The sequence below is a fragment of the Pelecanus crispus genome, chromosome 7, assembly GCF_030463565.1.
Source record: "Pelecanus crispus isolate bPelCri1 chromosome 7, bPelCri1.pri, whole genome shotgun sequence".
In the NCBI taxonomy this organism is placed as follows: Eukaryota; Metazoa; Chordata; class Aves; order Pelecaniformes; family Pelecanidae; genus Pelecanus; species Pelecanus crispus.
The window spans coordinates 36,076,165-36,099,762 of NC_134649.1; the positions used below are offsets into that span (position 1 = coordinate 36,076,165).

At 41.0% G+C, this 23,598-nt stretch overlaps 1 protein-coding gene across 1 annotated transcript; it reads right to left on the bottom strand.

The window, feature by feature from the left end:
* Positions 1-14,660: 14,660 nt before the first annotated feature.
* On the bottom strand, positions 14,661-23,375 carry WNT5A (Wnt family member 5A). The gene is made up of 4 exons (XM_009488916.2): positions 23,242-23,375; positions 21,831-22,096; positions 16,724-17,016; positions 14,661-15,119 (listed from the first exon to the last, which is right to left on the bottom strand). The coding sequence occupies exons 1-4, from the start codon at positions 23,319-23,321 to the stop codon at positions 14,661-14,663; spliced, it is 1,098 nt and encodes a 365-aa protein (XP_009487191.2). The 5' UTR covers positions 23,322-23,375.
* Between the last annotated feature and the right edge of the window lie 223 nt (positions 23,376-23,598).

Consider the following 23,598-nt stretch of genomic DNA (forward strand, 5'->3'; position numbering starts at 1 on the left):
ACCAGTGCCCAGGCAGGCTGGGCAGGGACCAGGCTGCTGGTGCACGGGGAGCTCTGATCCCCACCCATCACCTCCAGCGCCTGCTGAGGAAGGGCACAGCTCACTCCCCACTGTTGAAGCCGACTGTACTTTGCATGGGGGAATTACTGGTGGCTTGGCGCAGCCGGAGGGGAGATGACCCTCTGGCCTACTGATTAAATGGACTAGAACTGAACTTGCAACAAAAATAAACACAGAAAGTACACAAATCAGCAACACTTGCGTGACTTTATGAAGACAAAAATCAAATTACTTCAAGATGATCTTTACAATTACGTTAGCAAGTTCAATAGAGCATCAAAGATGACAGCTGTAGCTTTCTGCGGCAAGGAGCCCGCAGAAGGCGGTGACAGAGCTTCTCCGGGCTTCAGCAGCGGCAAGGGTGAGCCCCTCTTCCCTCTCATTCCTCAGCCATTACTCACGCGAGTACCATGAAGATTTTCATTAAACAGTATCGGGGGAAAAAAGTTAGGATAGAAATGGCAGACCTGCTTTGTATTTGGCGCCGGTTAGGTGAGACTCCTACTATTTTCAGTTCACATTTTCCTCCATTTGCTCCTCTTCAGTTGTCTGTCTCCTTTGCAGACTCCTGCATCGAGAGGAGATGCACCTGTGTTCCTGCCTGCACACTGCCAGCAGCAATGCCCAGAGCCTTAGCGATGGACCCAGGGTGCTGACAGTAAAACTGTGGACATCACTCTGCGATAACAGATGTTTTTTGCTGGCTGTCTGTCTGTCTGTCTACGTGACTGTTCATTATTAAAAGAAATTATCTTGCTTGCTTTTATAAATTTCAACTGTAACAATATTTTGCTTTAAGTCATTTACGTCCAAACACTTGATTTGCCTTCATTACTAAGAGTGAAGCTTATCCATTTTCAGGAGCAAGGAGGAAAGTAGGATCTGCAGCAACTTATAGATGAACACCACACCAGATATATGGTTTATGCCCTTGAAAGGTCAGTACTACAAGTTTGATGTGGACTACACAAGATTTAGCCAAATGATACAGTCCACATTATGGGGCAAATTTCTGTAGATCTAAGACAAGGTCCACACGTTCTGCTAGTTTGCTCCTTTGCAACCATCTGTAGCAGAACACACTGATCTTCCACTAAAAAGAACACACAAATGGAGTCAGTTCCATTTGTTTTCCATATATGGGAAGAACTGTCTCTAAACAAATTTAATTCTTGACTCCAAGTGGGATTGAAGATGCTTTTCAGATAAGAAGCGGTGAAATAAAATCACAAGAGATCACACAAAATGATGTTGTTATTCCCTTCCTGCAGCATTCATCTAATTTTATGTTTCGCATTGGGGCAGTTTGGCCTTCTCGTAAGACCAGAAAGACAGCAGACAAACAGCAGTTGAGCAGCGGTTAGACTGCACTCATGTAACCCAGCAATCATAATTCAAGGGAGAAAATTATTTCCTGTCAGAAATATAGACTGAAACTGCCAAGAAAATCTCTCCAAAGTTACAAACTTATCACCATCCACCCATTAGACTTGTGATGAGGAGAAAAATCAAAATTGCACCACTTAGTAAACCATGGATGGAATATCACGCAGAGAGGAAGAAAAAAAGATGTATCCATGAAGTCAGCTTGAGTTCTACTAAATACTTTGTTTTGAAATCACATTTCTAAAAAATCAGAGAAGTGGGTATGAATACAGTCACATTTACAGCTTACCCACCATGACCTTTTTTTTCCTGACACCTGGCAAGATTTTGTATTAGCTACGAAGCCATGTCTTAACAGTCTTGTGGATTCACTTGTCTCTCCATCCTTGGTGGCAGAACCATCATGTGTGATGAACAGCGTGTTGGCTTTAGGACACTGCATATGATGTGCAACTGACCGGGACACCAACCTGGGAGCAAGTGCCTGGATAACTGTTCAAACCTCCCCAGCTGCAGTCCAGCTTTTATAAGGTTTATACCAGGATTACAGTCTTCTCAAGTTAAAATAACCAAGAAAGGGAAGTTTGAGAGATGGCTTTCCTTGAGCTTTCTCAAAAGTACTTGCCCAACTATAGCAAACTTCTCTCCTTAGTGAAGGGTGTTCTGCTCCTTTGGCACCAACAGTAGGAAAAGGGAAAAAAGCCTGCATGGTGTGATTTCCCGATTAAGCTACTTGTAATCTGTAACCTTCTTGGTCTATTTTAATCTGTTTTGTTTTGTTGTTTGTTTGGTTTTTTAACAGTTTCAACTGCTGAGCCCAAAGGAGATCCATGTTAGAAATGGATGGCTGGTTCATAGCAACATTATCTTATGCAGCATCAGAGATTTTCAGATACGAAACCCTTGTGCAGTTTTTTCACACTGGTGGCTACAGCAGATAAAGCATCATCACTAATGCATTATCCAATGTATTATTTCAGCCTCCCAGAGGAAAACAGACTGGAAATTCAATTATCTATTGCCACAAGTCACTTTGTTACACCACAAAAAAACAAAACCAAAGCAGATTAATTTTTTTTCATAGAACACAGAACACAAAACTTATCAAGAAAAGAGAAACACAATAAGAGCTGAATCTAACTCTAAATTCTGACATATCTCCACTAATAATGATTAATGACTAAGAAAAAGAAAAGGGAGGCTGTGCATGCACAAATGCCAACCTGAACTGACACTAAGACATACAGCTATTTTAAATATTTTCCCTTCTAATTACATATTTCTTACTACTGTAAAATATTCAACATACAAAACCAGATTGGCTCTATTGCCTGTCTCAAAAGCAGCAGGCAGTCAAATAAGCTCTAAAGAGCTAATTCAAATGCCACAAGTAAAACAGCACTGCTGTTTCTTCCATAGAAAATCCAAATAAAGCTCATTTATTTCTCTTGTGAGTATAAGACAAAGGTATTACCACCACAGCAGAGTTCTTCTACAGTAATACCTGAACAAGGAGACTGAATGCCCAAACCTGCAGTCCCTTACTACAGCCTCCAATTTTTTTAATTCCATTTCAGTGGGAGCACAACTCATTTGACTTGTGGTGAGGGCTGTGGCCACACTAACTCAGGCTTGTTCACCATTACAAGACTGATCTCCAAAAGAGAGTGCGTAGCGCAAGAGAGCACTAGTAAATAGCATGCAGGGTATGTCACTTTGTTCACTACTTTCCAAGGACCAAAATTAATTTTCCTGGGCAGAACGGCTCTTTTTAAGACAATTTACAGCTAATGCATGGCCCTTCACATTCTACATGACCTGAGTTTCACTGTTCAAGTGCAAAAAAATTTAAGTTTTAGTATTTCCCTGTTTCAATGACAGGTGTAAATGAGAGACTTTGCATGCCAGAGAGCATATTTGGACAGAACTATGCATGCAGCAGTAAAAGCTGTTGGAGCTCCGTGGGTCCACGTAGCAGTGGGTGTTATATCAGCACCATGAGAGCAGCAGGACGCTAAATGCCTGTGGTATAAAACATACTAGTGTTACTAGCGTGACACCAGCATGATGCCCCACTCTGCACCACACCCTGGTTATGTGCTGCTTTACCTTCACCCTCCCAGCCCTGCTCCTGGGGAAGGACGATATCTCTGCAGCCATGCAAGAGGGCAGCATGGCTGGAGCAGGGCTGTGGATCTCCTCCTGCTCTCCAGGAAAAGTGCCTATGCAAACCAAAGCTGCTGACCACACAAATTCGGGGTCTGTTTAGGGTTTTGGGAGGTGGGTGAGGGAGACCTTGGGTCATGCCAGGGGTTCCAGCCAGGACTGGTTTCAGCAAGGCCGTATCTGGCAAAAAGCAGGTGCCCAGTGACACAAAACAAACCCCATCCCTTAATGCCACTGATCTCTCATACAAAAAGCTTAATAGCATGTTGATATTTGGGGATATCAGGGTGCTCTCCTTGCTGTCAGTTATCACGCAAGATTGAAATAGCATCATTTGTCACTGGTTCAATGCCACGTAACACATCTGGAAGCAGGGTGTTGGCGGTATTTGTGTTATGCTCTCAGCGGGAGACAATTTGCTGGTAAAGATCATGACAGCACTGCTGGAGATGAAAACACCCAAAAAACTGTCCCTGACTGGCAACTTTTATTTTGCAACATATGTCAAACTCTCGTCTGTGATGTGGCACAACTAGCTATTGTATGATGTAAGTGCAACAGCACATATTTTAACATACAATACAATTGTCTGGAAGAAGCTAATTCGACTCCCCACTGCGAGACACATTACGTGATGACCAAGTCCACTTAAAACAGCACTGTGAGCTGAAAGGGCTTCTCACAAGGCAGGACACACTGGGCGGAAATTTCCAGAAGTGAAGTGTAAATGGAAAACCTTTAAACAAACACATATATTAACCAAACTGGATGGATGCAGAATTACTAGTTTGGGTTGGGCCTCCTCAGAGTAGTGAAGCAATTCCGTTAGAAATGCCTCTATATGTTTGGAGCCTGCACTTAAGGCGGATTAGCCATGTTGTCATCTTATGCGAATACCAGTCTTTGCTTGGGAAAATGAATTAAGACCACACCAAAATTACTCCAGTGAAGAGTTCTCAACATCGCTCGTAACCTCAGGGATGCTGTTATAACAGCAAAAGGAACCAGCAAAATACAGACTAGTTTACCAATGCTGTTTTACTGCAGAGCAAAAACACGGTTTATGAAAGTGAAACACATCAAGGAAATACTTCACTCAGAACGTAGCATGATGGTGCAGTTCCTCAAGAAAAGAAAGTCCTTCTTCATCCCTTCCAATGCAGAGCTTAGGAAAAAATCACATCTGACGTGAGTCATCTTCTCATTCAGACATGAATTCAGTTTATCCTTGCTGGAAGGATGATCTAACCCCTACCTTCTCCAGACTTTCTCAACAGGGGATCCAGGCACAGGGGTAGAGAGGAGCTCAGTGACAGAGGTGAAAAGAGGAAGGAAAAACATACACAAACAGACAGAAAAGTGATAATTCTGGAGCTTTCCTCCAGGAAACCATGTGCCACTGCACAGCAACAAAAATAACCCAGGGGTTCCCTCTCTGCTCCGGCTCCCTGTGAGGAGCCACTTTAAAGCTTTTAGAACATTTGCAGAGTTTGAGAGAAATGGTTTTTGTTTAACTTCAGCTACTTCAGAAATGCCTGGGGCCTGAAGAAACATGTTTTTGGATTGCTCTTAAAGAACAGGCTGAACTTTGAAGTTTGGGGAATTTTTTTCAGATCAAATGTTAAATTAATAGACACCAACATGACAAATCGGTCTGAATACTGGGGAAAAATTAACAATCACTAAAAAATCTTCTTGGATTAATTAATTCTGGCATATTGTTACTTATTCTAATACATTGATGGGTCTGGCACTTCAAGTCCTATAAGCCATGGTGCATAATGTGTTTTTGTGTCCTAACTAAGCACGTTTGGTATTATTGCCCGTTTGCCGCTACAAAATAAAAGGTGTATCACTACCGTTGCATAAATTTCAGTTTGGGTAGTGACGAGATCATTAATAACTAGTTTACTTATGGATCATTTAAGTTTAAGAAATGAGCACAGAAATTCAAAGCATCTGGAATCTAAATTACTTCTTTGTACACAGTTTCTTTATAACAGAAGTTTCATCAATGCCACTGAATTCACCCTACACTTTCTTGCTAATTGAGGTGCTCGACTAAAGTGTCCCACGTGACTCATTTATTCTTCACTGTATTGCAAGAAATGGCTGGATAAGGAAACCTTGACTCCATGAGAAGTCATGGGTCAGTCGGCTGCAAGCCACACACAGACTATTAATTACAGCTACGTGGTTGCAGAATCATCTGCTAACACTGTACAAACAGGAACAGTATCATGCCAGTATTGCCACATCCACATTTTTGTATTCTCGCCTCAATTTTCCTCACCCTATTTTTGGAAGAAAAACCATGATTCATTCTTAAGAGGTGCCCTATTAAGTACTTAAAAAGCAATAATGTAAAACAAACCTTCCTCTGGAAATACTGGTAAACAACAGTTCACTCACCACTGTAGTTCCTCACCATCCCAGTGAAGTATAGAGGGGGAACTATTCAATACACTTTCCTGTAGATTTCAGGGACATTTTTTCAGGAATCTGAGGACTGTAATGCTTCGGCAGCCCAGAAGCATATCTACCAAGGACCACTGGAATAAGTTTGCTTCTCACAAGTTAGCCAATTTGTAAAAAAAAAAAAAAAACAACCACCAACAAACCACCACCCCCTGCAGATTCTAGTCTATTCTTATTAACACAAGACAAGTTAATTGTACCAGGACATTCCTACTGTGGGATGGAGCTGAGATTGGAGAGTTTGTACTGATTTTACCCCCAGGGAATCCTACACCAGAATCACCTCCCTGAAAAACGCAGTCCCTGCAGAGGGCCACATCCTCAGCGGGCACTGAGGGACAGGGTGCTTTGATTAACACCACAAGCTCCTGACCCAGAACATCAGCGCCCTGAGGAGGATTCCAGCAAACATCTGTTACCATTAAAGATCACTGGTTGAGATCTGCGCCCAGAGAGGGCCAGGGCTGAGGGACTGCATAGTTCCTCTCTGAGGCTTAAACAGCACACAGATTTGAATGTTAGCGGAGCAACATTTAAGGAAATCGGCTTCAGAATCAGGACTGAGGAATGTGAAGCTATTCATTTAGTGGTTTCCCTAATGCTTCTCCATTTAATATTTGCAAATTTAATATTTACACATGCAAGCCTTACAAAAATTATGTTACGAGGAACAGCTTCTGTACTTCTCATAATAAACAAACGACCAAAAATACATGGTATGTATAGCAGGGGTTTACAGCTGGGATTCTATATTCCTTCTTAGAGCCTATATAACCTTCTTAGAGCCACTTATCTAAGATCTAGTAGCTATAAAAAGCCTCTCTGTTTACTATTTACACAGGTGTCCTGGAGCATTATATAATCATGTAGCAGATCAACATAGCCTTAGGATCTCAAAGTATAATAAAAGTACATTAGGATCATGACACAGAGGGAAAGAGTTGGCTGCCATTTGATGCTGATCTTTTATTCCTTCCAGAAGTTCACCTAGCCATGGAGGATAGATGTCTTCAGTTCTTCATGAGAAAAAGGCGAAGAAAACACATCTTTTCCTAATCTTGCTCACCTAAATTTTTTAAATGTATAGTCAAGCTGGGTCCTCACATAAACATTTAAATTTTGCCACTCTTATTTATGCTAAGTAGTTCCACTAAACCTGGCAATAGATCTCCTACAATAAGGTTCATAAGCCAGGAGTCTTACAAGATCTCTACTTTCAAGAGTCAGGCTTTGAAATAGTAAAGCCATGGTAACTTAAAGTACTCAAAATATACACCACCGAGGAGGATGATAAGACATGAGAGATGACAGAGTCTACACAAGGCATAGATGTTTCCACATATTCTGTAACCACAGAGAGGATCAGAAACTACATTACAAATTAAAGCAGATTCTATGATAAAAATGCCCTCCAGAAAAGGCATATATCATCCCTTCCAAAAAAAATGAATGAGATACATTATCCATAAAATCCTCCACAATGACTAATCTATCATTTCAGTCAACCAAATCCTGAAGACACCGTTTGAATCTTAACAAGGTAACAACAAAATCCACTAGAAAGTAAGAACAAGGGACATACTCAGTTCCTATTGCATCTGGCTTCATTAGAGCTTATTCTGCTTTTAATCTGCTATAATAAAGACCTTACATTTGAGTAAAGATCTTAGAATTTGACATGTTCGTATAGAAATATATATTGCATGCAAATGACATGGCAAAGGCAACACTAGTACATCAGGCCTTGTACTTTCTGTGAATGAGTTATGTCCTCCATTCATTAAGTTCTCTCATTCTTTTCCAAAGCATCTGTTATGCAGGATCTATACGTACTGCCTTGTACAACATCAGGATGAAGAAACTTCCACCTCACATTCCCTAGGCTGTGTACAGCTGCTGCTTATACCAAGGCGTTTCACCCCCTCCTGTAATTTTTATCAGCTATTCAGATTCGCACACATTTTAGAAGGCTGTAGCAAAAAAATAAATTATATATAATGCAAATCAAATCATGATACTTTTACAAAGTTTAAAAAAAAAAAAATTATCACCTATTTTCAGGTACAAGCATGTCATCATGCATACTAAGGATTGCCAGAGGTCATAACTAACAAGCATTCCATATAATGCATATAACTACCAAGGAATTGCTCCCAGACTACTATCGTTGCCATTTGCCTAGTTGTACGTATACAAACCAAATGTCACTGTGGCTTAAAATGGACATACTGCCTTTGACAGAAGTAACCATTTGCCTGCTTGAGAACTATAGCAACACTAACTCTTACAAAAAGTATTTGTTTCACACATCTTGCACCATTCATTTTCTTTATAGTGGTTTTCTGGAGCTGTTTCTTTGCTTATGGTTTTACTTCTAGTTCATTAAGTCTGCAAACTTGATTTACTTACAGGCTCTTTACCCACAAATGTACTATGTAAGATGAAAATATCATCAAGGGAATACTTTCATCCAGAAAGCATAAATGCAGAAATACACAGATCTTCAATTTTATATGAATGTCAATGAACACCAACGAGGACTGCTAACAAAGTCAAGGTATATGCCCACCATAACTTGGTCTTTTCCCCATTTTCTTTAAATATTTACTAGTTCATGTCTTGCTGAGTAACAACTTTCTTTTTCATGCTATGAATCCTATGACCCAAAGGAAAGCACAAAAATACAGCTGAACAGTATTTTACAGCATTAATGTCCTCAGTCTCCCTACCCCAAGTAATGGCCAGTTCAAGTTTGCTCAGGGATAACTCTTTACTCCTCCAAGGTTGCCAATTTACAAAGCAAAGAGATACTTGAGAAGCCCTAAAACTATTTGCATACCAAGCATTAGCTCTTCTGAAATCAATAGTCATGGAAAGTAAATCCCAGCCCATACTTGAGAAAAAGCTGGGTAAAGATGCAATTCTCTTTATGAAAATCAACAGGAAAACTTACCAGGAGATGGGCTTGCTTCCCTGACAGAAAAAAGAGGCAGAAAGCAGCAGCCAACTGTGTAATGACTGGCAAGCTGCAGCTGCTGCATTCTGCTAATTAACTGCCAGGGGAGAAGCAGGAGGACACCCCAGGCAGTGGGTGGTTTCTGAAAGTGGTCCTCACAATGTAACCTGTCACTGGGGACCTGGAAGTCACGGGAGGAACTGCACAGAAATTATCATCTTGTATTGCAGGGACCATTTCCTTTGCTCAGGGTGTGCCTCCTGGGGAAGGACCTTCCAAAAAAAATTCTTTAAAAAAATGGAATTTTGGAACAGGCTGCTTTATAAAAACAAAACAAAACAAAACAAAACAAAGTGAGCCAAGCTATGAACTCTACACTACAGTTTGCATTTTTTAAATTCCTCACAATGGGTCTGGAATAAATCAGCAATGGGTCAAACTGGTTCAGAAAGTGTTTGAATAACTGCCCATGGAGTGTCCAGGGGTTCTCCGTCAGCTGAGTATTTTGACTGCTGCTGTTCAATTACCATTTGAGAAAGCAGGACTGCTGGGAAAGACAACACAACGTAAACCAACATTGGCTATAAAAGCATACAGTGTACCAATATTCACGCAGCACAGCCCGGGTTTCAGAGGCGTTACCAAAAGCAACTTCACATCACACCGCTCAATGACGTTCCTAGCCAGCAACATTCAATACAGCCAAAGGTAAGAGGTCTTCAAGAAATCATGAGGGCCCAAAATATCTAATTTTATCTCTATAATAGAAACAGTAATTGGCAAATCATTATTTTACATTTATAAAATATATGATGAGGAACATACCACATGCATTCTAGACTTTCTGTCTGCACTGGAAATCAACTGGGAAATTAGGAGGTACGGCGTAGAAACATCACTACGAATATACTGTATTACTGCTTTTGCAGCTGCAGTCCCAGAATTTGTTTCACAATAATTCAGTTACCCATGTTTAAATAACCAGCCCACAGAAGAAAGGCTGATATATTTCATATGCATTCTCTTTGAGCAGGGGGGCCTTCACGTCTGGTCGAAAAATGTCAGGCTCATATGACACCACCAAAGTCAGGAGAGATGCCTAACCATAACTAAAAGCAGAATTTGGCCAACACAATTGGAAAATACCAGCAGAATATATACAAATGCACACACGCAACCTCATATAAGAGCAGAGAATGAAACAGATTGGATTTTTTTAATCACACCTTTTAAAAAAACAGAATTTCATGTACAAACCCTTCACTGCACTCCTACATGGTTCATTTATCGTGCTGCAACATAAACAGATATACCAGTGCCTGTAGTAGGGGAGAAAGTTCTTTTCTTTTTTTTTTTTTTCCCCTGTTGAGGATTTTAAATACAATTTGAAGAGCAGAAGAACAGATCTGGCCTGCCTTCCAAACTGACTTCAATAATAGATAAGCAATTTTAAGACTACCACAGTCAACAAGTACATAAAGTAGCTATACATATTTATCTGTATTTTCAAGAAAGCTTTATTTTTCCCCCTTGTTTTCATAGTTTCCTCTAGCATATAGTCCAGAATAAAAAACTAATGTCTTTCCTGATTCTGCAAAACTACCCTTTGACAATGAATATCCTAACAGTTTAGATATTATTTCTCAAGAATCCTTACCCAAAGGACAGCAGTCTTTCTGTCAGCTTCAGCATCAATTTCTGCAAGTTTTGTCTCACCTTCGTAAGATCATTCTGTCAAACATGTCTTTAAGAAAGGAAAGATTTTAGCTTGCTTTCTGCATGCAGTGCCTGACTCGAAGCTGCCATTCATTTCTTCGGGTTTCTTCACTGTTCCTGGTATATCCCCTGTTAACACCTGGGGCTTCAATTATTTTGCAAAAACAGGGTGAAAATCGGTATTGGCAAAGCCATAACCGAACACAAATATTTGAAGAGATTACTAAAAATACAAGATTCTGAACCAGGGGATAACAGCATTTTTAACAAAATTAAACAGATATACTTTGCTGCAAATTAAAAACAATTCTCTTGTATCTGAGCCCATAATGACTATTTTGAATACAGATATTTACTGCTGCCAATAAAGAAATTTTTTGGTAACTTTTCTGTTATTGGGAAGAGCTTGAATACAATCCAGTCCAAAAAAATGCTGACTTTCCTAAATAGGGGCTGTGTTTTTGCAATAAAGAATACTGGTCAATATACAAGTGAAGGAAAACTGAACCAGATGTCAGTAATAGGACCACAGAACATTGCATTTGCCCAGAATCGCTATTTTAAACACACGATGTTGGTCTACTGGTTTGTGGGATAATACATTCTTGGCAGCCAGAAGGAGTTTCGATATGTTAGAAGGTTATCCTTGGGAAAAGAAAAAAAAAAAAAAAAAAAAAAGAAGAAGAAAAGAAGCAGAAGAGAGGTAGAGAAAGGCCGCTAATTCATCAAGCTCCCTATAGCAGAAAAAAAATGTGACTTACTCAGGAAATCAGTTCAAAGAAAAGTCAGTCTCAAAACAGAAGGCTTGGTTTTTACATTAATTTTCATTTTCTACTTTACTTCCTTACTACTAACACTTCATTGTACTTTGCCTTTTTTTTTTTTAAGGATTCTTCCCTTCATACACGCTCAATTTCTGGGCAAGAAGTCTAAGGAAAAAATGGTGAGCTTGCTTTCACCTTGCAGCCCAAGTGCAGTCAGACTGATGGGTGGGGGAACCGCACCTCCAGCAACCGCACGCACAACCCAAACCGCACAAAACCCAGTCTCGAAAACTCAAGTCATGCTGGAAACCTTTGCAAACACGAGGATGCTGCTGCCATCACTGGGATTACGGAGGAAGCTGTTCACAGGATCAGGCCCCACTGTCCCAGAATCACTACAAGCAGCCCTGGAAGCCATATGGACACAAATAACGTGGTCCCTATCCATTGCAAATTAAGTACTTGCCCATCTCTGAAATGCTCTCTAGCTCACAGTCGCAGGGATTTGAGATGGGGTTTGGGTTTTTTTCCCCTTCTACTTAAGAAGTAGTTACATCTGTATGCCTACTTAACATAGAAATAAAACTTGAAGATGTGCTTTGTATGTTTGGTGAACAATCACTTCCCTGTTTTACCACATAGTAAATTTAAAAATCAACTCTGCTCATTGTTTTAACAAAACCTCCTCTGAAAGATAATTAAAACCACTTCCCAATATACAACCAAAGTTTTATTTTTATAGTCTATCTTCCATTATGGCATAATCCTTTCTTTTTTTTTTTTTTAAACCAGTGAAATATACAAATCACGCAAGACAGAAATATGTACATTAAATGTACAGAACAGAGGAAAGGGCATAGAAGATTTACATATCTGAATGACAAGTAAAATATTTTACATTAAATAGTGTTTTAATAGCTGGGATCATGATACTCAGTTCTGCTCAAAAGTCACTAAAAAGGAACAAGAGGTGATTCAGCAAATGAAAAGAAAAAGATCATGCTTTTTGTACAATAAAACCAAAGTGACATATTCAATGAATTAGTGCTTTATTTATTTATCTTATTTTAAAGATATTCTTTGCAAACATCTGAAGATGAGGGGTAAATATGTCCTTGTACAATAAATTAAGAGCAATAAAGCGCCATTTAAGAAGATGATAAATGATCAAGATGAACTTAATGATACAGCTTAAAGGCTCGTGAAAAGTTAAGGCTTTAGTACAACTAGGCTAAAGTGAAAGATTTTCCTCACTCGATATTTGCAAAACCATTTTCTTTAACTTGTTGGATGCGACTGAGTTGGAAAGAGGCATCTGAACCAATGATGAAATCCTGTGTAACTACACAGCATTGCAGGGAACGCACATTGTTCAACAAATAAGAATTTCCATTTCAAAAACTGAAAAACAAGGGCCAAATGCAGCACGTTTTAGAGTTGGAAGGTGTCTCCTTTCAGCAACAAGCAATAATGCCCTGAACGTGAGAGTGGAATAGAAGTGATCTCCAGACCGGTATCAGTTCAAGTGCAGGGTGCTGCCTCTAACAACCACCCAAGAAAGTCCTAAAGCGGGGAAGAGGCTTACTTCTTTGTGATTATCCTTAAAACTTTTTAATTATAAAAGCTTTTAAAAAATAATAAAAAAAAATAAAAAACACCAAAAGGTTAGAGTCAATCTAAAAACCTGAAGAGATCTGAAAAAGAAAATGGGGGATGAACTGCCCCTGTAATTTAAAAGTTTTATTATTTCTTAAATCATTAAAATATATATGTACAAAAAGCTTTGAAATATCAGACACCAGCAGACCACAGTTCTCCCATATATATGTAACTGCTCAAGTATAGTCTGAACAGTTGTAGTGTATATCTGCAATATATTATCTAAAGCATGTGTATTAAAGACATAGGATGATAAATTTGGTATTGCTGCAACATCTCATTGAACTATAATAGCCAGTTAACATTATTAAAATATGAAACTATTGTCTCCTTGAGTGAAAGCGTTCCCAAAATCTGCGAAAAAATAAAAATCAATCATTCCAACAGTGGATATCTAATGATTTATTTTCTCACGTAAAATTAGAGGAGTTATTTGTCAAGATGTGTTTCAAAAGACAGCCAGCTATTACACCATTTTTAAGGCATTTTCAAATTTGGCAAATTCTATTTTCTATGGGCTTTGCAAGCTGGGAGACCGAACCTGTTTGCAAGCATGCAGCTCCCCTCCAGCCAGCTGCAGCGCTCCATGCAGTCTGCACCTCGGCCGCTCTCCATACTCGGTAGTAGCGAAGCACTGCTCTGTAAGATGAGACACTCAAACGTCACAACTAGCTAAGGCCAAATTCTGCCTTGAAGAATATATTTATTATTCGTCAAGGCAGATTTTTTTTCTTTTTTTTTTTTTTTGGTCTTGTTAGGTTCCGGAAGCAGACATGGTGACTCAGGAATAGCACAGTTGAAGCCTTTATGATCCTTTGCTCTTTACCCTCCGATGACATTGCGTACTTAAGCGGGCACATTCAGATATGCAACTGACACTGCACTTCGTGATGCATATACCACCCCTTATTTACAGAGCCCTAAATGTACCGAACAGCTTTATATACCCTATTCTGATAACTTCTAGTGTCTGAAACTAAGAGTCATGGACAGGTCTGTGTGTTCCTCTCATCCATAACAATTGTTCTAACATCCCAAGCACATTACATGGTTGCTCTGGCTACTGCACATGTATTACGTCCCACGGGACTAAATTAGGATATGTTGGATTTTCCCCTCAAACTACTCTATTGTTTTTAAGAAAAGTCAATTTTTTTTTTTTTTTTTAGTTTGTAAAATAAATATTCTCAGGTTCTTCCCCATTATTGCCAAAAATATAAGCCGCACACAGTTCTGGGATGGACGCAGAGAGGTTTCCAGGCACTTCTCTTTGCAACCTTTATATTTTTCTTTTTATTTTTTTCCTTTTTCCTTCCCCTGCCCCCCCTTTTTTTTTTTTTTTTTTTTTTTTTTTTAAAAGAAGACAACAACTTGTTGGACTCTATAAATAAAGTGGAGATGGTCCTGTGGAAGGGGAGAGGGGCCTACACCCCTTGCTGGCGGGTGGCTGCAGTTCCTCCCACCTCGTCCGTCCCCTATTTGCACACAAATTGGTCCACGATCTCTGTGCACAACTTGCATTTCACATAGCAGCACCAGTGGAACTTGCAGTGGCAGCGCTCTCGCTGCACTGTCTTGAACTGGTCATACCCCCGGCCACAGCACATGAGTTCACAGCCGTCCATGCCCTCCGAGGTCTTATTGCAAAGGCGGCCCTGGGTGCCCAGGGACCCGGTGCTCTCATTGCGCACGCAGTAGTCAGGGCTGGGATCGATGTAGACCAGGTCGTGGATGGTGGGTGCATTGAAGCGGCTGTTCACTTGCACCAGCTTGCCCCGGCTGTTGAGTTTCATGGCGGCAGCGCTATCGTATTTCTCCTTCAGGGCATCGCCTACCTTGCGGAAATCGGCAAGCTGCAGCCAACATGTCTTCAGGCTACAGGAACCAGAGACACCGTGGCATTTACAGGCCACGTCAGCCAGGTTGTACACAGTCTGGAGGAGCCAGGGAGAGAAAGCAAAAAGGATGGTGAAAGATTAGCGTGGCTGTGAAAGCATTTATTCCCCTCAGTTCCTGCCCTCTGTCGCATTCCCACTCGCCCGTCCACCATATTGGCCTTAGCATCCTCTTCCACCCTGCAATACGCTGGGAAGGAAGAGCGAGCGAGCAGACCCATGTGCACCCCCAGCACCCCCGTTAGCTGGGAGGAGGAGGGGAGCGCTCTTGCCAGCCTCTCCCCACCACAGAGACAGCCACAACAGCGCATGCAGTCCAGACAGCAGCATCAGTCAGGCTGCATTCAAATTTTAGGAATTTGCTCTCATGCCAGCAAAGGATTTTGCTGTTTCATTGAGAAATGTAAAACATCCCTTTATTTTCTATCCGAGTTACTCTCTCTATTGATCTCTGCTTGAGGCTGCAATTAGGGAAAGAGTTAAGATTCCTCTTGCTCCTGGCTCTGCTGCGGCTGATTGTCTACTCTTGGCTCAGCATCCTCCTCCTATCCCAAATATTGCTCTGCAAGAGAGACTTCATCCAAGAAGAAACCCCCAAACACCTATGGGTGGGAGACAGAGCTACATAGCAATATCCTCTTTACAAAGCTTTGGCAGGGAAATATCAGTCATTTGCCCTGCACAAATAGAAATAAGAGTCAGTGTTGACACTGCCCCAAAAATCCTGGGGTCTGACACATTAGATGATACTGTAGACAACTTCCACCCAGCAGTTACAGAGAGTCTCAACGCTGCCAAATGGCACTGCAAAGATGAGGCTGAGGAAGGAAAAAACTGCTTGAGTCTCCGTAAGCAACTGTGAAAGTGTAATTTTTCTTCTTGCTAATAGTAAATTGGCTTGTCCATTGCTTTCAGACACCCTCCTCTCACATTTAAATACTATTAATTTTCAATTATCTTTCATCCTTCTTCACCTTAGAACACAAGTGTAAAGTCTCCAGCCGACTATTTCTGGCACTTCAAGCTCTAGGAAAATAATGATTTTGGCTCTTCATATTCAGACTATTAAAAAAAGAAAAGTTTACACCCATTCATTTAAGGCATTTTCAAGATTAAAGAAACCATAAAGACATGTTTAACCACAGAAGACCATGTTTTCTAATAATATGGAGGAGCTTTTCACATCCTCTAAAAGCAGGGGAGGGAAAAAAAAAAAAAAAGAAGAAGACTCAGAACAATCCTGCGGCACAATTCCAGCCTGGGAAGCCCAGTGCATCCCTCTTCCCTCCAACGCATACTGTCCTGGTGGGAAATACAAACTAATAAAAGTCTGTTCTACGGAAAATCCACGTGAGCTGGGCACTTCTAATGAAACAATATGGAGCAAAACACAACGCACTTTGGTCCCAATCCTCCCCCACGGGGAAGGCAATAAGGCTGTCAGGCAACCAGGAGTAAAACAAACTCATATATTCCCCACCCACCTACACCCTGCTATTTTCTTGTTTTGTGCATCAAAATGGAGACAAGCCTCGGTGGCCGGTCACCGCCCAGCACTGCCCTGTGCCCTGCCAAGGCATGTCTTTCCCCAAAAGGAGGGGCGCGGACGGGGCAGAGGGACTTGCTGTTTCACAGCCACTTACTCTTCTCCCAGCCTCGTTGTTGTGCAGGTTCATCATGATGCGGGCGCTCTCGTAGGAGCCTCTCTGGTAAACTCTCTCGCGCTCCCGGGCGTCAACGAACTCCTTGGCAAAGCGGTATCCGTATTCAATGTTATCCCCGCAGCCACCCCAAAGCCAGTCCCGGGGTAAGTCCTTGGGCCGCGCTGCTCGGCTGCAGCCGCAGGAAGAGAGCTCGCCCTCCCGGCAGGCACGGCTCATGGCGTTGACCACCCCAGCCGCGCTAACCGCATAGGTGAATGCCGTCTCCCGGCTGCCTGCGCAGAAAGATAAGCGGTGTTAAGGGAGAGCCCATGCGCACGGCTCCCGGCTGATGAGCCGAGAGAGCAAAGGCTCTCCAAGAGCCACCAACATTCATTTGCCTACTAAAAGGTAGAGTAACCCTGAACCATACTCCTCAAAACGTCTTCGCTCCAGAAAAACCCAATCCAATTAGAGCGCACAAGGTGTTTGTGAAGAGCAGGAGTTGCTTCTCATTCATGCTGGTGAAAACCTGGACAAGGGAGCAGGGAGGAGGTGAATTGGGGCCAGAGGGGCCAAAGCAACCGTGCCTGTCTGAGGGGCGGAAAGGGAAACAGGCTCCCTGTCTTTCAGAAAAAAAGAGATGTTAAATACAACTTTTAAAAGTCTGGTTCTTAAATTACTACTTCTCCAACATGATTTATGCGCTTCACCCACTTGCTCCAATTTATTTAAAGTTATAGCATTTTACAAAGCCTCCTGGTATCAAAAGAAATGCGCAGCAGAATAACACACAACTTTTCACCCTATGCGTAAGCCAGGCACTTCTGTAGGAGGCTATTTAAAACTAACAACAACCTGTGCTGTTTAATATCCACCACTCCAGCTCATGTGAATATGGCAAGTAAGTCCATGGACAATCATCTTTACAAATTACAGGGAAGCAAAAACCCTTGGCACAAGGCGGCCTTGAAGGTTTTCTCCTGCATCTGGTGCCCTTAAATGGAAATTGAAAACCTCAAGTTTCAAACTTTCGGAAGAAAAAATTACAATACCCACAACGCGAGATATGGCCACGTACCATCCTCTTGACGGTATCTAATTCCACCTTTATTTAGAGCCTGACTTCCCCTATCGCTTTTCCAAGGATGCCACGAGTTCTGACTACAGCTAGAAAAGCTTTCAAACAAACAAACAAAAAACCCCTGCAAAACTTGCACCAGAGGGTCCACATGAAGTTTGCTTTTCATCTTAAGAGACAGCAACCCACTGCGACTTCCACAAGGAGGATTTCCAGAATAACAGAGAATAGACTAAATATATATATTTTCTTTTTATTTTCAATTTATATGAGTTAAATTTTATTCCTAAGCTTTTGTCCAATCAATAGCTCAAGCTAGTTTTTTATCTTGATTTTACAAGATTTTTCTTAGGGAACAGCATGGGCCTTTGTAAAATTAGGGCTTTAAGAGGTTGCGTTTTGGACATGTCATATGTATTTAGGCAGCAACATTCTGAGGCAGAAACTCTTTGTACAAGACCTACCATAACAGGTCAAACCTAATAGGAGCTTTCAAGCATTCTGGACCATAAATAATTTGCAGTCTGGTCCATATTTAACACCAAGATGACACTGTGCTCAGAGAAGCTTTGTTAATATAACAGCTGTCATCCACTTTTTAATTAATTTTAGTAATAGAGGCTAGTTTTAAATGGGAAAAATCAGAAGTTTTATGTTGGGAATGATCAGATTTAAGGAAGATGAGAAGCACGTTGCTCCCTTACAATGGTCTACTCTCACAGACACCTGCTTGTGGAAGTACTTACATGAATTATGGGTACAAAGGGTTACAGGAGTAGCCTCTTCAGTTAAAAAAAGATTTGGCTTTATGCAGTGACTTGTGCCTTGCATTTACTGAAAACTATAGCAGGGGGAACCTCAGAGATTTTAATGTTCCCGTTTGTTCTGTAACACACATTTTTGGATTAATTCCTTAAGCAAAATTTCCACTAGATTTAGAGGAAAGAAACGTGGTCTGCTTCGGACCACAGGACTCGCCTCTTCCATTCCGTTTTATTCTTTTTCATGTTTAGTTAGCTCATGCTTTCACACGGTTAACTACGCCGTTTATTGCAGGATTTAAACTCATAAAGCGGACTTTTTTTGACTAGTTTTCATTATTATCCTGGAGCATATTTTAAAGAACTTACTTCTAGTGGGAAGGAGAAGGAAAGGCTAGGGTACAGAAAGAAGAGTTGCCCCCCAAGTTCCCTCCTTGAACATTTAGGCAAGTTATAAAATAGCATCAGCTGTGGAAGCAGATTTCAAGCCCCTGCAGGTTGCAAGCCAACACTGTCTCAAGTCATCGACCCCAGGAACACATTAAGAGTGATGGTTCCACACGGATGAGTTACTCTGAGTTTCTTCTAGGTTTTTTTTTTTTTAAGTCTTTAGGCACAACTGTGCTTTCCTTCACTGTCAAACGTATCTGTCCTTTCCCACAGTCCAGCGTTTCTCTCTATTGTAGCCATGGCAAGGAAACACACATTCCAAACACGTTCGAGTCCCCTCTCGCCCATATATATAAAACATAGAAATGGAACTGTTCAATATACATACACTGTAGGAAGCCACCCACAGAGCAAGGAACTGAGCTTTACACTTGATATGAATAAGTCTGCAAGAACTGAACAATTTTTTTATACCTGAACATAAGATACAAAATGTTCTTTGTCTCGTATTTTAAAAGCATTCAACATCAGGCGGCAGGCATGAATAGACTGGACCCCAACTACACCGAGCTGTTGGGAGAGAATCCAGTTATTTTATTTTATGTTAGCATTTAGCTGTTTGCAAAGCCCACGCACAGCCAGCCCAGGGCCAGCCACAAAGCCAGGAGATGGCGCAAGGCAGCGAAGGCAACGAGGACCATGGCCTGACCTGGGAACCAGCAGCAAAAGAGAGCAGCAGAAAACAAAAGCCCTAAAATTTTGCAGTTCAATAAGCCACAGAGCAAGTTTCCAAACCCAATGCTAGGTTTATTTGTACAGCTTTAGCTAACTTTGCAGGACAAATCCTGGAAGAAAGACTGTGCGTTTATACACTGGGGTAATTACTGTGCTGTCAGTCAGTGCTTTGCCTGGGCGCTCTCCTGTGCGCAGCCAGCGACAGCACGGTCGTTAGCTCACATGACAAAATCCTCCCAAACCGTGCGCATTCAGATCCTGACTACCATCTGCTCATGTCGGTGAGAGTAAGGAGTATCTGACAGTCCCTGACAATCCACGGTACGCCAGGCTGAAGTAAAATTGAATCAGACTCTAAAAGTACCTATTTTTCCTTCTACTCAGAGGAACAGCAACTGGTCATTACCGAAGGTCAGCATGAAATAATACAACTACTACCCACAACACCTTTCTTGTTCTCAGTGAATACGCTCTTTAGGCTCTTTAACTCTTGAATATGGCTATTAACCTTGCTTCCATCTGCAATTAGAATAAGTGGCTTAATTACATGATGAATTGCTGTGTAGACATCAGCTAATACAGTCATATTCAGGAGAAGGGTGCGGCAAAGTTATTTAACTTGAAAGAAACCACCTTTAAATGCGTCGGTCATACTTGGGGAGGACAGAAACGTCTATTCCCGAGACAGACACCACAAATCACGGGCCCAATCCTGTACATTTCTTCACACCAATAGTCTAATACTCACTTGCCTGGGTAATAAGTAAGGGCTGAATGACAAAGGCTGAAATATTAAACAGGTTATTTTTCTGACTTTTGTTAGATTATTAGAACAGACGGGTGTACAGAAAAAGTTTTCTTTCATGTTTCATGTGCTTTTAGGCTTTTGCTCAGGTAGGGCAAAAACCCAAACTTGATGTGGGGGTTAATACTGTGCTTGCAAAAAGCCTAGGGAATGTTGTTTATCTAAAATCAGCTGTTCTAATTAGGTACTTTATGCAATAGATTTTTTTTCTATTTGCCTGACAATCTCCAAATAAAAACTTCTTTTAACAAAAATTGAGACCAAATGTGAATTGTTGTATTCCTTCAACCTTAACTGGAGTTAGCCCATTTACAGATAAACCTAGCTTGAGTCTGATTTTAAAACTTAATTTTTTTAAAGCAGGACAGAAGAACACTGATGTAAAAAGCTTTACTTTACATCTCCAACTAAAAAGCACTGCTGGGTTTGTCAGTGTACTGATCACTACATAAAAGATCACAGCTACCACCCAGAAAAAACAGGCATTTTCAGTTGCTTACACAGAATCAGCAGTCTGACGTGGGAAAGTCAGAGGAAGGTTTCACTATGGACCCAGTTCAGCAGCACTGGTTAAAATTTTGCCAAGGACTTTAAAATACGGTGAGGTCCTTAAATGTCAGGAAAGGCAGGCAACACGTGAGCACCGGAGAAGCACGTTTCAAAGAGGATCCGATAGGGAAAAGGTTGGGTGCCCACCAAATCGTGATAAGATGTTAAACAGGAATCTGTCTCTCTTACCAGCGACGTGATTACATTAAATGCAAGTTACAAGGACAATCACACATATTGCTCTGATAGAACTGATTTCATAAAAATTACCCTGCCCCATTATTTTTAACATGAATCTAACTTTCTCAAAAAGAGAAAAAAGTTACCATATCTGGAAATAAGCAAGAAGGAATTGCCTGTAAACACTAATAGACAGAGCAGCAATTTTCAGTTAACCTCCAGACCAAGAGCAATTTATTATGCAGCCGCTGACTTTGGAACTAGACATGGACATCTTTAATTTTACAAGACGCTGCTGTTTTTAACTCTCTTAGGTTGCCTTCCTTTTGTCTCAGGTTTTCTAAAAGGCAATTTCAGGGCCGCATTTCCCTTTCTCCTCTATTCCCATATGCAAATATATATTCCTACTTTGTTTTCCGAGACACATGGCTGGACAGTGGTGGGGAAATCACCTACAGCTAAAAATAATTTAACTCCTTTGCCAACTTTTAAAAACACTTGATTGTATACAGTACTCAGTAAGAACCTGGCAAGAGCTTCAAGTGCAGAACAGTATGTGCCATACATATCCTTAGACAAGAGTTTAATCATAAAGATGTTGCTTCCTACCTATCTGCATGACTCTGCCAAAAACAGAGTTGTTGTCCACAGTGCTGCAATTCCATCTTCTATGTCTGAACTGATACTGGCATTCCTTAATGCCCGTCTTTGCACCCTCTCCAATGAACTGCATATGGTCCTGATACAATTGGCAGAGTTTCTTCTGTCCTTGGGAAAGCCCTGCTAGCTGGCTACATAGTGGCTGGGCTCCTATTATATATACCTCTGACATCTGAACAGGGTTCATGGGGTTCATAGGGTTCATCCCTAAAGACCTGCATAAAGAAAGATTTGGATTAATAAAGAGAAGACTCAAAAAAAAAAAAAAAAGCCTATAAATCTCGAACAGAACTATATCTTACACATGAGTATACAACTCCTGGTTTTGCTAACAGGTGAGAAAAAAACTGATTTAAATATGAAACTTTTGTTTTAAAGACAGCACAGCACAGAAGTTATTAGCTCCCATCCATGTGGTCATCACTATACATTAGGGACTGAAGTAAGACGCAGACTTGGAAGACTTGCATCTAGGCAGTCCTTTAGCAACTTAAATGGACACAGTAAAAATAACAGAAGCTCCAAACAACTGCAAGGCCAGAAAACTAAATAAAGCAAAAATGATAAAAGCCCCCCAACCCCCAATTTATTTTAACACACATTTCAGATTTAAGTCTTTATTTTTCAATCTGTTCTACCATAAACAAATAGGAAAACCTTGAACAAGCCAGAAGTTAGAAACTTGCTACAGACTACTTCTAGCTTCTTCCGAAGGACACACAAAAACACAGAGGCAAGTATATTCACTGTAAACAAAATCAACTTGTTTTCTTAATTCTTAAAGTGCTCTTCACATGATACATTTCAATTAAAAAGTGGCCATTAATCCAAAAAGGATCACTTGAAACAGCAGAGAAACATCTATTTCAAGAACTCCCAACATCGTACACTATACAGAAACAGATAATTTGCCAAAGCAGAAATTTAAATGTACTTCTTTGTAACAAAATATATTTATAAACATTTCAGTTGCAGAAAAGTTCAAAATGAAACTTTAATAAAAGTTTTTACTTGTAAATCAGCGTTCTGTCTCATCTATGCAAAATTTCTAATCTAAGGGAGTTGAACTGACTCTTTTAAAAGAGGCAATTCTAGTAATTTAAGGATGATCAAATCCATAGAGAATCTACTTTACAGCACTCTAAAAACTGAATTTTACAACACGAGACGTTGCACATTTACACTTACTCGAGAGACCCGTTCATTTTACTACACAACGTATTACAACTAAAACATTACCCTCCTGCTGTCTCGTTCGTGCGGTACTCCCTCAGAAACAAGTATGGAAGAAGTAAATAGACATTTAATCAAGCAAATCTTGACACCCCCTTTTAAAATCAAGTCGATACAAGATGCTTACCACCACGAGCTGGCTTCTATTACAACCTGGGTAAGAGAGGAGAAAATGGCCAGAGCCACTATGAGGTACTGAGAAGCCATTGTACTGCCAACTGTCCCCAAAGCACCTCCTTGGATTAATACTGCAGTGGATTTCTAGAGGGGGGAGAAAAAGGATCAGATTGTTTATTGCTTCTCAGACCATTTTCGAGCATTCAAGTTTAAACAACGGAAGTATCCGGGCCCCTTTTAACTTGACTCTGACTCGCCTTGCCCTTCTCCCCGCCGAGGCTTTGGTGCCAGACGCAGGCACGTCGCGGCTCCCGCTCCACCGGGCAAAACCCACCCCCGCACCCCCACCCCCCCCGCGGACACCGCC